The sequence below is a fragment of the Filicampus tigris genome, chromosome 5 (assembly GCF_054856515.1).
Source record: "Filicampus tigris isolate MCC_2025a chromosome 5, RoL_Ftig_1.0, whole genome shotgun sequence".
Classification (NCBI taxonomy): Eukaryota; Metazoa; Chordata; class Actinopteri; order Syngnathiformes; family Syngnathidae; genus Filicampus; species Filicampus tigris.
In genome coordinates, this window is record NC_141221.1 from 21,807,044 (window position 1) to 21,822,029 (window position 14,986).

Below are 14,986 nucleotides of genomic sequence, written 5' to 3' on the forward strand. Positions count from 1 at the left end.
AATGAGGGCGGAGGTAAATTGCCAAACTTTAAACGAAAGTGATTTTCCTGGTGCTGGATGCCAAGTCTAGAAGTCAGCCAGGGAAGGTGAAACTCCTTTTTTTCCCAGAACAGGTCTACACGCAGGTGCACAGGTGTGTCTTTAAGTGTGGGTGTGTACTGCATGGGTGCATATTGGCAGTGGTGGAGGTTGTCAGACATCCTCAAGCTTGGTGGCAATGGACAAGCCGACGCTGAAAAGCACTGTGTTGCTACTGCTGCTAATAATCACAGGTCAGACTCTTCTTTTTTTTTGGGTGGGGGTGGGGGCGTGGGGACTTTTAAATGCAATCATTATTTCAATAAAATGAAAATATTTAGGACATCAGCGCATCACGTTGGTCTCGAGGTTAGAACATCTGCCTCACAGCTTCGAGGTTGGGGCTTGTCGGAGTACACACATTCAGACGATAAACTTCCGAATAGTGTATCCAATATAATGGGATTTTCCAAAAATATGCTTGGATTGATTTACATTAAAACAAAGGGAAAAAGAAAATTATTACTTTTAAGACTTATGCTATGACTTCAGACAAACTGTCAGAAGAGTGTAGTATGGTTTTGATTGACAGGAAAGAATTTTGGCCACTCTACACGACAGCCGAATAAATGTTTGAGTTTGTAAAGATTCATTTGCATTTGGTTGACTTTGAGTCAAGTAATAACACTTGTGATCCATGTTTTCTTTGGAACAGAATGTGTGGTGTTCATAAAAAGCTAATTTTTGTACAGACAGTACATTTCATTGTCAGCAAACTTGATCAAGTTTGACATTTGATCATACGATTGATGAAGGAAATGAATCAGCATGTGCTGCCCATGAAATATGAACACTATTCAATGACATCTGGAATTGCTCTTTTTGTCTTTTTCAACTTTAGAGTGCAGAGGGCAACCAGGTGAGTCGCAGCCTTCCTTCTTCCCTTCCTTTCAACCTACTTTTCTTCCTCTCTCCAGCTGTACCTAAATGCTAATTAAAATCAAATTCAAACATTTTGTGTTAAAGCTTATTTTTAAGTTGTCAGTTAATTGATGGATTGATTTACTGAAAATAAAACATGCATATTTTACATTTTGTTATTCATGATGGAATATTTAACTGTGTGAAAGTTCCGACTTTATGACCCATGTCAACCTGTGTGTGTTTTCAGCGTGCGGGCAAGCTCCTTTCAATACCCGCATCGTGGGGGGTCAGGCGGCCCTCGCAGGTGCGTGGCCCTGGCAGGTCAGCCTGCACAGATTTGGGAGCCACATCTGCGCGGGCTCGCTTATCAGCAGCGAGTGGGTGCTGTCAGCCGCGCACTGCTTTAGCATGTGAGATACACACACACACATACACTCCCGCGCGCATCGAAACTGAAATCTGATTGGACAAATGACAATACTAATAATAACAATACTAATAACGACTAATGACAAAACCATCAATCACAAAAACAGAAACGAACAGTAACAAAAAAATATATATATATAAATCTATTAAAAAAAAACTTGAAGTCATGTGTGTGTGTGTTTGCAGACCTGGAAGTGTGAGTGTAACAGCATTTGTGGGGCGTCACAGCCAGCAAGGTCCCAATCCTAATGAGGTAAGCCGCAGTGTCACTCTGGTCATCCTCCACCCCGATTACGACCCAGTCGCCTTAGACAACGACGTGGCCCTGTTGAGGCTTTCCTCGCCCGTGCCCTTCAACGACTTCATCGGGCCCGTCTGCCTGGCCGCCGACGGAAGCACTTTCTTCACTGGAACCGAAAGCTGGGTCACCGGATGGGGGCTCATTGGCTCAGGGGGTCAGTCAGAACTTCTATATGTTCTTTAAGTTTACTAAAAACAAGCCCCCTAAGTTCCTTGAAAATTACAAATTGTCTGATTTTTACAAAATCAAGCTCTTTGAAGACTATTATTATCTTGTCTTCAATGTCTCCAAAATACCATAAAGATATGATGGACTATTTTTTTTTTTTTTTGAACAAGTATGTTAAGTTTTTTGAAAATGGATTTACTTGCTTTTAATGTATAAGAACAATTACTTTAAGTTAGGAACATTTGAAGACTAAAGGGCTGTAACAAAAAATGACTATCAGAAAATCAATTTTAATTTAATAGACCCAAATTTTAAAATCTACCATCCTTGAATTGTACGGAACCTTCAACCCCATGTATAGAGATGCCTATCAAGTTGTCTTGAGAAATGCACACCAGGTATGAATCGATTTGATGTTGTTGATGATTTATTCTTTCTTTGAATTGTATTAAGTCAAATAGTGTGGGCTTTGGGGAGCTTTTACATATTGTTACGTATTGTTATATATTAATAAACATGACTAAATAGTCTTTGGACCTTGGTTGGGGACTTCCCCTGCCTCTTCTTCCAGCTCGAAATCCAATATTCCAAAAGAACTTAGTGCTGCCAGGTATATGTTGTGGCACAATGTGCAACTACACAGAAGGAATGCCACTCTAAATTCCGACTTGCCTGTATACTGGAGTGTAAAATGATAATCCTATAAAAACGATCACTTCAAAATCCATGCTATGGTGAGGGAGCACTGTACGTCCAGTTGGCCTGTTAGTGACACACTTTTGGTGTTGTTGTTTGCAGTTCCTCTACCGGCCCCCGAGAACCTGATGGAGGTGATGGTTCCTATTGTAGGTAACCTCCAGTGCAATTGCGACTACAACTCGACGGGAAGAATCACAGACAACATGATTTGTGCCGGCCTGAGAGGGGGAGGAAAGGACGCCTGTCAGGTGCCTTCATGCTTTTCATGCTTTTCATGACAAACAAAAGCAAGACAAATATCGTAGATAATAGACAGAGTGCCAACAAATAAATTAAAAGACAAGACAAAATATTCTGCCGACAAGTACCTCTCCTAAGACTAGACCCTTTTCTCTGGGGACTAGTTCCTTCATTTGGGACAGCGTTCTTTGCTTGGGACTCGAACCTTCAAGTCATAATTCTTTATATAGCGCTTAACCACTAAACAGTCTCAAAGGGCTTTATAGGAACACAGTTCACAAAGATGGGTGCTGTCTTCTGCTCTTGGCCCCCTGACAGGGCAGGGAAAAACTCAATAAAAGCTTTTGGAAAAAAAGAGGAAGAATCCTTGAGAGAGGACCACCGATGGAGAGATCCCTCTTTTAGGATGACCAGGCTGCCAACAATTGGCCAACATTTACAATATACTGTAGTAAGATGCTGTTAGCTAAAACTGCATAAGAGTACATTTAATAAGATGAAGCGCTGGAAGTAGACACCTTTGGGAAACTGGTTCTTCCTCAGGACCTGACTTGATCAATCGATTCAGAATCCTTCATTGCGGTTGTACGAAGTTCAGTTCATTATATTACAATTTCGAGTGGATCTGCCACATCAAATATGGCGGATATGCTCACGCAAAGAAGCAACGAGTCAACACATTTAAGGCTGTGTATACATAGAGTACATCTATGCAAACAGGTTCACAGAGGTCGCATTGTATAGTTTCCAGTTTCATTCTCCGTATTCAATCTCATTTTAACATTTAATAAATTTAGTACAAAGTTGACATGATTACTGCCAGCTGGCCAGCTGTCAGCTACATTGCATAGTTAACCTGCGCCTGTAAAGGTAGTTTCATAGTGAAGGCTGAAGTTAGACGTCATCATTGCTGTGTCTCCATCTTAGAGTTGCATGTTGCTATTCTGTTTTGCCCAATTTGATCTAAAATATAATCACTGAATGTTGAATTCAGGCATCATCGTTTTATGATGTCCCTCTATGATCTACAAGGATCTTCCGCTTCATGCAAGTGGCCTCATGTCATTGCATAGTGGTGGGTTAGGGTTTATGGAATTGAAAAACAAAACCTAAACTGTTTGGGGTATACATGTACTGTATCTGTCAGCGCAGACAAGTTTTTGTCATGGTTTCAGCTGAATTCACTTTTCTGACACTGGGAAGTATCCTCCCGCTATTGTTTACAAACATTATAAAATGGTCAATATTGATATCAAATTTCTCACTTAATCTGTGTCTGTCGATGATGTCACAACCAGTTAAAGTGGTACCTTAAGAAGGTGAACGTGATGTTCCACAGGGTGATGATGGCGGTCCTCTGGTGAGCAAGCAAGGATCCACGTGGGTCCTGAGTGGACTTGTGAGTTTCGGATTAGGTTGCGCCCTGCCGGAGATTCCTGGCGTCTATGCAAGGGTGTCCAGATACCAGGGCTGGATCAGCAGCCACATGGGTGATAACAACTTGCCAGGTTTTGTAAGCTTCATGTCCGTGGGCACCGATCCAGACCTGCTGGTTAACTGTACCACCAGCCCGCCCCTCACCAGTGCCAGCCTGCCCGACAGACTGACACACCAACAATCTAGCACAACTCCATACCCTGGCTCAACTACGTATACCGGCACAACTCCATACACCGGCACAACTCCATACACCGGCACAACTCCATACACTGGAACAACTCCGTACACTGGCACCACATTGTCCACCACCTCATGTCCGATATGCCCCAGCTTAGCGTGCACAAACTGCTTTTGCATCGCGTTGCCCCCCTCCTCCACCAGTGGCCTGCTAGGTGAGCCACAGGCTTACTTCCTTTCTTCCTGCCTTCCTTCTGGGCTTTGAGCTCAAACGTTGGCCCATGTTTCACCTCACACCTGCGTATGTTTCCAGAGTGCGGTCTGGCCCCGTTGAACCTCCGCATTTTGGGAGGGCAGGAGGCCTCCCCTGGTGCGTGGCCCTGGCTGGTGAGCCTGCACTTGGTCGGGAAACACTTCTGCGGGGGGGTACTCATCAACAACGAGTGGGTGCTGTCGACTGCACACTGTTTTTTCAGGTCAGACACACACACGTGTAAAGACACACACTTAGCCACAACACATGCTAAAGCTGGGCTTCTGAAACTTTTGGGATCCAGGGAGAGAAGGCTTCCCCTCATCCTCCCAACACCAATTAAACAGCTACTCGAGCTCTTTAAGACTCAAGACACAGCCATTCCAGACTGCCTATTCACTAGAATGTTGCCCATGTCATGTGCTATTTTAATTGGTTTTATGTTCTATTATTTTTATTGTACTGCATGTTTTCTATTACTATGTTTGTACAATGACCTTGAGTGCCTTGAAAGGTGCCTGTCTATGAAATTAATTATTATTAATATTATACACAAAATATATATTGGCTGCATGCCATGGGTAAAATGGGAATACAGCAGCAGCTTAAGTAGGACTTCTTTACCAGAGAGGTGCCCAGGAGGCATTTAATCAGATGCCCCAGCTACACCATCTCTATGCAAAGGAGAAATGGCTCAACTCTGGCCCCTCCCAGATTACCCAGCTGTTCACGTTATCTCTAAGGGAGAGCTTGTACACCCCGTGGCAGAAATACATTTTGGCCACTGGTGTCCGTGATCTTGTTCTTTGAATTAGAACCTTCAGCATGTGACCATAGGTGACGGTGGGACAACTCACCACCCGTTTTTGTTAGTTGACAGATCTGCCCTTCCATTCACTCGAGTGTCCAAGACATGCGGCCACAATGTCGATGACACGAAATTAGCTCTAGGATGTACTGCTGCCAAGATATATCTAAACATGGTGTTTACTATGGACAACCTCTGACAAGGACAAATCCAATAACAGAACACTGCTCAGGTTCCAAACAGGGATGAAATCCCCATGGGGAGCACTCTCCAGCACCACTTCCAAGGGTTCCACAATGGGTGGGTGCTCTTAGCTGTTGTTTGGTGCGTAGAGTCAACACTCACCGAGCGCCTCTAAAGCCATAGCCTTTGACGCGGGTTCCGCTGGGGCGATTTTCATCAGCTAAACTGGCCCTTTGCCTGTGTGGCGAGCGTGGCAAATATCACCTCACGCACTCCAGTTTCAACTGGCAAATACACTGTCCTCTTTGCATGAAACTGTCATTCATTGCCTTGCCCCAACGTCTTTCTTTAGCTTTTATCTTTTTTATTATTTAAAATGGCACATTTTGAAAAATCTTTTTATTTTCTTCATATACGTATAGGGGGGACTAGAAAAGTAGGAATTGCTCAGTGCTACCATTGTGTTTTCTTTTCAAAACGACACAAACTGACCATAAAAACAAAGCAAACATAAACAAATCCATAAGGAAAATAAGAAGTCCTGGTGTGTGTGTGTGCAGTTCTTTCCCCATGACAGCATTTATAGGTCGTCAGAGCCAGCAGGGTTTCAATCCTAACGAGGTTAGCCGCATAGTGGTGTCAATCATCCGGCATCCTGACTACAACCCTTTAACCAATGACAATGACCTGGCATTATTGAGACTGTCCTCACCCGTCACCTTCAACGACTTCATCAAGCCAGTCTGCCTGGCCGCCAGTGGAAGTACCTTTTTCACCGGAACCGAGAGCTGGGTCACTGGCTGGGGGAACATCGGCTTTGGAGGTCAGTCAGCACTCCTAATTGTCCTCTATGTTTTACTAAAAACAAGTAACTTCATTAAAAAATTTAAGTCTACAAAAAAGTAACTCACCTGTTCAATCACAAACAATTTGTAGTTTTGAAGGAACGTTAAAGCCTTGTCTACACGTAGCCGGGGTGTTTGCAAACAGCGGATGTTAGCCTGCGGTTAGCACTATCATCCACACGTCCCCGGAGTTTTTTCAGTGAAAACGCAAAACTCCGGCCACAATGGAGATTTGCGAATATCTCCAGATCCGCGTTTGGCTGTGGACAGTCATACCCGGAGATTTACGTCGTCACTATGCGACGAAAATGCTCTGACATTACTTGCGCAACTTGTGTTTTCATGCGAGTCAGCATGGATTCCCGCGGCGCTGCGTTGGTTGTAGCCATTCTCGAGGCGCTTTTTGGTTATTTATTTGTCCGCAACCAACCACTGCTTCTCTTTGAAAGGTTTAAAAGCAATTCTGGCCTCCCGAACGCGTTTGGCGCCGTGTTTGTGGTTTCGTAGAAGTGACATCAAAGGACGGAAGTTCCTTCTGAATGGACAGTATTTGGCTAACTACTGCCGCCTAGAGGCCTGGCATGCGTTTGAAAACGCACTTCCACGGTTTCGTTTTTTTCATGTGTATTCCAGCGCTGATTGATTTTCCATCGTCGCTCAGCTTTAGAATGATTTGCTTTTCTCTCATACACAGCTGTCTCAACTACATGTTTGCTTATGACCAAGTGTAGTTTTCACGTGTGAATCCCAAAGTCAAAAACAAGCACTATCTAAGCAATCAATCTAAAAGGCAACACTTTGGCAACTAGAAACATCCATCAGTCACATGTTCCAATACTTTTGCTCACTTGAAAAGTTTGTGGTTTCAAACCAAAGATGCTCTGTCCTGAGTTGTTGAACACACAGAGATGTAAATAGCATGAAAGAAAATTTGGAATTTCCAACTCTTGTCTCATTTTCATCTTTTGATCTGAAAACCAAATGTCTGCAGTACACAACGAAAACAAAGGAATTGACCTTGCCGTTCCAATGCTTTTGGAGGGGACTTTAAATCCATAAACAGTACAGACGGGGGGCGTTGGAAGAGTACTCACAATAGACCTCGCATCTGCAAAGTTGTGAAGAGTAACAGTGTTCGTTTTATATTTGACTTGAATTGTGTCCCACTTGAAGCATAAAGTGGACATTTGTGGTGAAAGTAATCATCCAGAGATGCTGGCTGCTGACGGCTCATTTGTCACAAGTGACAATGATCTTGAAAATAAATCTGCCCGCTTCTTCTGAACTTTGCGATAATTTTTCCAGGCATCCAAAGTATACCCAGCAAGTGGGAAGATCGTTTCGGCCTACATGATGTTAAAAATGAAGTTTATTAATTTTAGTGAAACACCGTTCTGTGGCAATGTGCTGTTTGCTTGGAAAAAATGCTGATTTTGAGGGTCTACAGTAAATGCGCAAAGACTCATGAAGCTTTGCGCACACATCAGGGCTGCAAAAACTTTGAGATTTTACAGGGTTATTATCGTCCTATGTGCCAGTACTCAATGTGTCAGTATGTCAGTATGTGGCCAGAGTTGTGAGGGCTCTTTATAGCTGCTCGCAGCTCATTATGTTTTGTAGTTTAGATTATATAGGTTTTGTGTAAATGTGTTATCTCAGATTTATTCTATTGTTTGTTGATTCTTGCCTATGAGCTTTGTACCTATGATTGCATATTCGAGTTCGAATCATTATAAAAAACTAACAACAAGATCACTGAAAACTCCCCAATGTAACGGCAACACTGTACGCCCAGTTTGCCTGTTAATGGCACACTTTTGGTGGTGTTGTGGTCTGTGCACAGTTCCTCTACCGCCACCCGAAAACCTGATGGAAGTTGAGGTTCCTGTGGTAGGGAACCGCCAATGCAATTGCTACTATGGCGAAGGAACCATCACCGACAACATGATTTGTGCTGGCCTGAAAGAGGGTGGAAAGGACTCCTGTCAGGTGACAAACAAATTCATTCATTCATTCAAGGCAAATACCATACATACAAAACAAAAGAGACTCCGGACAAGTGCTTCTCTCAATACTCGAACAATCTTTTAGGACAAGATACTTCCTTTGAGGACTAAACCCTGTAAAAAAAATCCTTTAACTTAAAGGATTTCGTAGATATTTTCAGATCAATGTGATTTGGTCTAGTTTTGTAGTACCAGTGAGAGCCGGAGCATCAGATCGATTTTTTTGTTCAAAACTATAAAACCCCACCCTAAAAGTCCAACCTTCAAGAATGAACACATGAACCAGCTTTTCTTCAGGCAAAAATATCTTTGATTGCAGAAATGTTCTTCAGGTGATAGTGGTCCTTTTCTCCATGATATAACACATACTTCCAGTTGGCAAAAACTAGTAACCAAAAAAAAAGCTATAGTCATTCGACCCAGGCAAAGACATTACAGTACTGAAATGGCTTGAATGATGACTCAAAGACATGCCAGGAAAACATTTCCTACATGCCTGTGAGAACATTTTTGTCATGATCTCAGTTGAGGTCGGTGGCAGTCAAGAACAAGCCCCCTGTTGTTTCCAAAAATTATATAAAGGTCTACAATCCAACTAGATTTCTCATCTAATTAATTAGTGTCTGTCGATATCACCAGAGCAAAAATTATGTTGGCTAATACAAAGGTAATGGTGTTCCATAGGGTGATTCTGGCGGTCCCATGGTGAGCAAGCAAGGATCTGTGTGGGTCCTAAGCGGGCTAGTGAGCTTTGGGATTGGCTGCGCCCTGCCAAAGTTTCCGGGTGTTTACACGCGGGTATCCAGGTACCAGAATTGGATCAGCAGCCACATAGGCAACAGCATCCAGCCAGGCTTCGTGAGCTTCATGTCCGTGGGCACCGACCCAGACCTGGGCTTTACCTGTCCCCCACCACCACCAACACCATCCACAACCCCATTCCCCACAGCCTTGCCCACATAATGCTCACCGCCACCACAAGCCACATTCCCCCCACCCTTCCCCACAGAATCCACTCCACCACCCCAACCACCAATCCCATTCCCCCCACCTCCCCAACCCCATACCCCCACCACCCCAAACACCAATTCCATTCCCCCCACCCTTCGGCACAGAATCCCCACCACCAGCCACATCCCCCCGACTCTTCCCCACAGAATCCCAAACACCACAACCTCCATTCACACCACCACCCACAGCACCTACCCCATTGGGATCTCCTTAAAAGGGATATTTACAAAACAGCACATCAACAGAACTTGTCACGTCATCACCGCAAGCCACTTGGCAATACAGTAAACAAAATAAAAAATAACTATAATAATAATAAATAAAAGATAAATATTGTGATTCATAATAACAGATAACCAATAAAGTAATTTATAATAAAGGGTAACTAAATGTTGTACATTATGTATTAAAAAAAGCAAAGAAGTGTTGATTTCATTACATCTACTGTATTTATGAAATATGTATGGCCATTTACCTCTTTGTTCTGACTTTATTCTGCCTGTAGAACACACAATAATGTGAATTTTAAGACCTAAAGTTAATAAAATGAAAGAAAAGTGTCTATTGGCCATAAAAGTCCCAATCAAAACGTGGTTGTACAATTTCTTTTAAAGTTCAGTACAAAGAATGAAATTCAATACAACAGTGCTTCAAGTAACTTTTAAGCTGTGGTGTCTCTTTATGAACACTGGGTGGCACCCACGTAATGACAAACATGAGAGACAGAAGAAGTACAAAAGCGTCAAAGATGTGCTGACTGTTGAACTGTAAATAAAATGAATAAAGAAAGAAACACATGACTGATTGCTGAGAAGCCAGGAAACATGAAAGCCTCGTACAGTATAGGCCAAACCAGCTTTTTCAGTTGGATGCACCAGCACCGATTTGGTCGCACTGTTTTATGGGCCGTGTGTGTGCGTGTGTGTGTGTGGGGGGGGGGGGGGGGGGCGTGTGTGTGTGTTTGCGTGTGTGTGTGGGGGGGGGGTGTTTTGTGTGTGTCGGCCGGAAATAGAAGAAGTTACAGATGGATAGACGATGCCCAGCTCTGCCGATTTGACGTCTGGCTAAAGAAATAACAAAAAATGAGATTTCATGGCTGCTATTTTTCGGACTGACTAGCAGTTGTGTTCTGTTTAAAGGCCTAGATAGACCAAACCAACGTCAGGAGGTCGTGACGCGTCTGAATGCGCCCTCTGATTGGTGTAGTGAACACCGTCGTAGTGTCGTAACTCGTCTATAAGCATTTGGGGGGCGTTCACGCATGTTGAATAGGCGTTGCCAATCGTGACATTTGGTCACTCTGATTGGCTGTTAGCTAGAAAATCAGCGCTCGGAGCACCAACGGGAAGTGACAAATGCGGATAAACAGTGAGCACACCTTCGCTACCTTAATCTTACAAGTACAAGAGCGAGGGTTGACAATTTAAGTATTTCACAATACCGTGTCAAGAACGTGAGGGCTTACTTCGCGTGGGAGTTCATTGCGAGCCTATGTTGGCCATAGTCGTTTTGATCTATCTAGGCCTTAAGACTGACCAACTCAAAAATTGCTTTACATCAAAATAGCAGAGATGGGCACTTTACCCTTTTTGGCCGGTCAATCCTTCGTCCTCAGTCCGTGACCTGGGTACCTTCCCGTTCTCGTCCCTCCGTCCTTGTTCATAAAAAGAATCGTCCTCCGACACAGTCCGTCCTTGTCCTTTAAAAGCGCTTCCGTCCTTACATTCCGTAGAGATACGTGATATTCGGTAAGTTTTTATAGTCAGTTGAGAAGTCCTCCCTCTTCGCTTTGTACGAATTGATTCCATTTCGACTTACAGTATTTCGCGCCAAGGACTGTTGATATAAACCTTCCGCATACATCTTTACAGAGGTAATGATGAATTTAACATTTTCATTAGCAAAATAAACATTTGACAGAAGTCTAAGAGGTTAAGAGGAATGACTAACACATGCTGTACGCTTGCCCCACTTACTCGCGAGATCACGTGAACCCATACCGCCAGTGAATACTATGTATACTGCTCATCCTCAGGGGGAGCAGGAGCCAATCCCAGCTGGTTTTGGGCAAGAGGCGGCATATACTGTGCACTGAACACCAATCAGGGTACATATAGACAAACAACCATTCACACCTACAAACAATTTAGAGCAGGGGTCACCAATATGGTGCCTACGGGCACCAGGTAGCCCCCAAGGACCACATGAGTAGCTCGCGGGCCTGTTCCAAAGTAGCTGAACAGTGATGGGGGATTGTGATTTTCTGGGCGTGTTGTATAAGTGATCATTTGAAAATGTAAACAATGTAAGAGATTTATAGAAATAAAGTATTGCATATTGGTATTTATCTGTTTCCTAATCATTGTGAGGAATAATTAACATGATCAGAGTCTCTGCATAAATAAATCTCATTAATTATTAATAATAAGTAGGGCAATAATGAATCTTTTCGGAATTGATCATCCTTTCGATTATTCCATTGCTTAATCGGGTAATCGTCATGCCACCCTTTTCCAGTCCAAAATTTCTGTCAACCAATTTTTGTGGTCAGGCTTGCCAATTTCTTTTCCCATCCCTAAAACGTAATAACATATAATAACATATAATAATAATAATAATAATAATAATAATAATAATAATAATAATAATAATAATAATAATAATAATAATATTAATAATAATGATAATAATAATAATAATAATAATCCCCTCCATGAGCCATCACTTTACCTTGGTGAAGGGGTTTGAGTGTCTCAATGATCCTAGGAGTAAAATTGTCTGGGGCTTTATGCCCCTGGCAGGGTTGCCCATGGCAAACAGGTCCGAGGTGAGGGACCAGACCAAGCACAGCTCAACAGATCCCTATGATGAATAAAAATATTGAACATCATTTTCCCTTGTCCAGACGCGGGTTACCCAGGCCTCCCTCTGGAGCTAGACCTGGAGGTGGGGTTTGAACTCGTGGCTGGATTCAGCCTGAGAGGACAATGTGGTCCCTTCCCATGGGCTCACCATCTGTAGGAGGGGGCAAAGGGCTCGGGTGCATAGAGAGCTAGGCGGTGGCCAAAGGCGGGGACCTTGGCGGTCCGATCCCCAGCTATAGAGGCTGGCTCTAGGGACGTGGAATGTCACCTCTCTGGCAAGGAAAGAGCCTGAGCTGGTGTATGAGACAGTCGGACTCGCCTCCACACACAGCTTGAGCTCTGGTACCAGTCCTCTCAAGAGGGGTTGGACTCTTTTCTACTCTGGGATTGCCCACGGTGAGAGACGCAGAGCACGTGTGGGCTTACTTATTGCTCCCCAGCGTAGCGCCTGTACATTGGGGTTCATGAGACGAGAGGGTAGCCTCCTTCCGCCTTTCGGTGGCGGGACGGGTCCTGTTTTTTGTACCTATGCACCAAACAGCAGTTCAGAGTACCCACTTGTTTTGGAGTCCTTGGAGGGACTGCTGGAGAATGCTCCTTCTGGAGACTCCATTTTGCTGGGTGACTTCAATACTCACATGGGCAATGACAGTGAGACCTGGAGGGGCGAGATTGGGAGGAATGGCTCCCCTGATTAGAACCCGAGCGGTGTTCCGTTACTGGACTTCTGTTATTGACACGGATTGTCCATAACAAACACCATGTTCAAACATAAGGGTGTTCATATGTGCACTTGACGCCAGGACACCCTCGACCACAGTTCGATGATCGACTTTGTAGTTGTGTCATAGGATTTGCGGTCGCATGTTTTGGACATGCGGGTAAAGAGAGGGACGGAGCTGTCCACTGATCACCACCTGGTGCTAGGTTGTCTCCGATGGTGGGTGAGGATGCCGTTCTCACTTGGCAGACCCAAATGTATTGTGAGGGTTTGCTAGGAATGTCCGGCAGAATCCTCAGTCAGAGTTTCAACTCTCACCTCCGGCAGAACTTCACCCACGTCCAGGGACAGGAGATGGACATTTAGTCCGAGTGGACCATGTTCCGTGCCTCCATTGTTGAGGCAGCCGACCGGCGCTGTGGCCATACGGTGGTCGGTACCTGTTGTGGCGGTAACACCCAAACTTGTTGGTGGGGGCGAGCCGCTGCCCCTCCGCATTGAGAGGAGCCAGATGAGGTGGCTTGGGCATCTTGTCAGGATGCCACTTGGACGCCTCCCTGGTGAGGTGTTCCGGACATGTCCCTCTGGGAGGAGGCCCCGAGGATAACACAGGACATGCTGGAGAGACTATGTCTCCCAGCTGCCTTGGGAACGCCTCGGGATCCCCCAGGAGGGGCTGGATGATCTGGCTGGGCTTCCATCCTTAAGATGCTGCCCCCATGATCCGACCTTGGATAAACGGAAGACAACGCATGGATGAATAATGATAATAATAATAATAATAATGATAACAATAATAATAATAATAAGAAGAAGAACAACAACATGATGAAACGTAGTTTGAGCAAATTTGTCTACACTGGAAGTTGAGAGCAGAGATTCAAACCCCTGACCTTAGATTCCAACTCAAAACAAATTGACTTTCGGCTGGAGGAGTCTGCAAAATCCTTTGCTATAACTTATGTCATACCGTTTTGTTTTTTAAACAAGCTATTTACAAACATACTGGGACCAGCGCACCAATAAAACAAACAAACAAAACCCATGACCCCTCCCTAAGGCTCCGGTGACGTATTTTCATGAATGCATGCAGGCTGCAGCATTTCTTGCTCTTTCACACGCTTTTCTCATTTAGAGTTGGGTGACGCAAGATGACCTTGGTAAATTGTTTGCTGCTTAGAAGTGCACATCCTGAGTTAAAAGTTCCAACAGATCGATAAATCCCTATTATCACAAATGGATACCTATGACAATGTTCAGTGCACTCTGTAATAGCCTTCCACAAATAAATGGCGTTTAAGGGTGACGTGTTATGATTATGGGGGGCCCATGGAAAAATTATCCTCTATAAGGGATCATTGGATCAAGAAGGTTGAGAACCCCTGGTACATAAGATGGGTAAATGGATGAATGGCAATTTCATGGGATGAGTATTGAGAAGATGACAAAAAATATCGTTGTTGGTGATATATTTACTGTTGAAACATCAGTTTAAAACATGACATGAAAAATAATCAGTTATCTTTTGGTTTGTTTGTTTGTTTGTTTGTTTGTTTGTTTGTTTGTTTGTTTGTTTGTTTGTTTGATGGTTTTTAGCTTGTTTTCCAATACGGAATGTGATAACTATGCATTCGCAATTCATTTTCCACTAAAACATATTTCTGTATAATCTGTCATACATTAAGAGATACATTTCCCTTGTAAGATGTGAACAAATGTGAATCCATGTTCTCTCAGCTTCCCACTGAGCAGGAAATGTGTGCATTGTAATGTATTCTTGGTATTCCTAATTCCAATCGGAGAATTCTCAAAACCTCATCGCACACAAAAGCAGCAGAATTGCCTTCCCTTCAAGCGTCAAGATTAATAGGAAGAACAAGCACTACCCCTTGTGGACTA

At 43.7% G+C, this 14,986-nt stretch overlaps 1 protein-coding gene across 1 annotated transcript; it reads left to right on the top strand.

The window, feature by feature from the left end:
• Positions 1-217: 217 nt before the first annotated feature.
• On the top strand, positions 218-9,454 carry LOC147147768 (transmembrane protease serine 9-like). Its single transcript, XM_086030249.1, has 9 exons — positions 218-272; positions 1,190-1,352; positions 1,558-1,826; positions 2,639-2,787; positions 4,119-4,473; positions 4,710-4,872; positions 6,180-6,463; positions 8,329-8,474; positions 9,176-9,454. The coding sequence occupies exons 1-9, from the start codon at positions 218-220 to the stop codon at positions 9,452-9,454; spliced, it is 1,863 nt and encodes a 620-aa protein (XP_085886375.1).
• Positions 9,455-14,986: the final 5,532 nt, after the last annotated feature.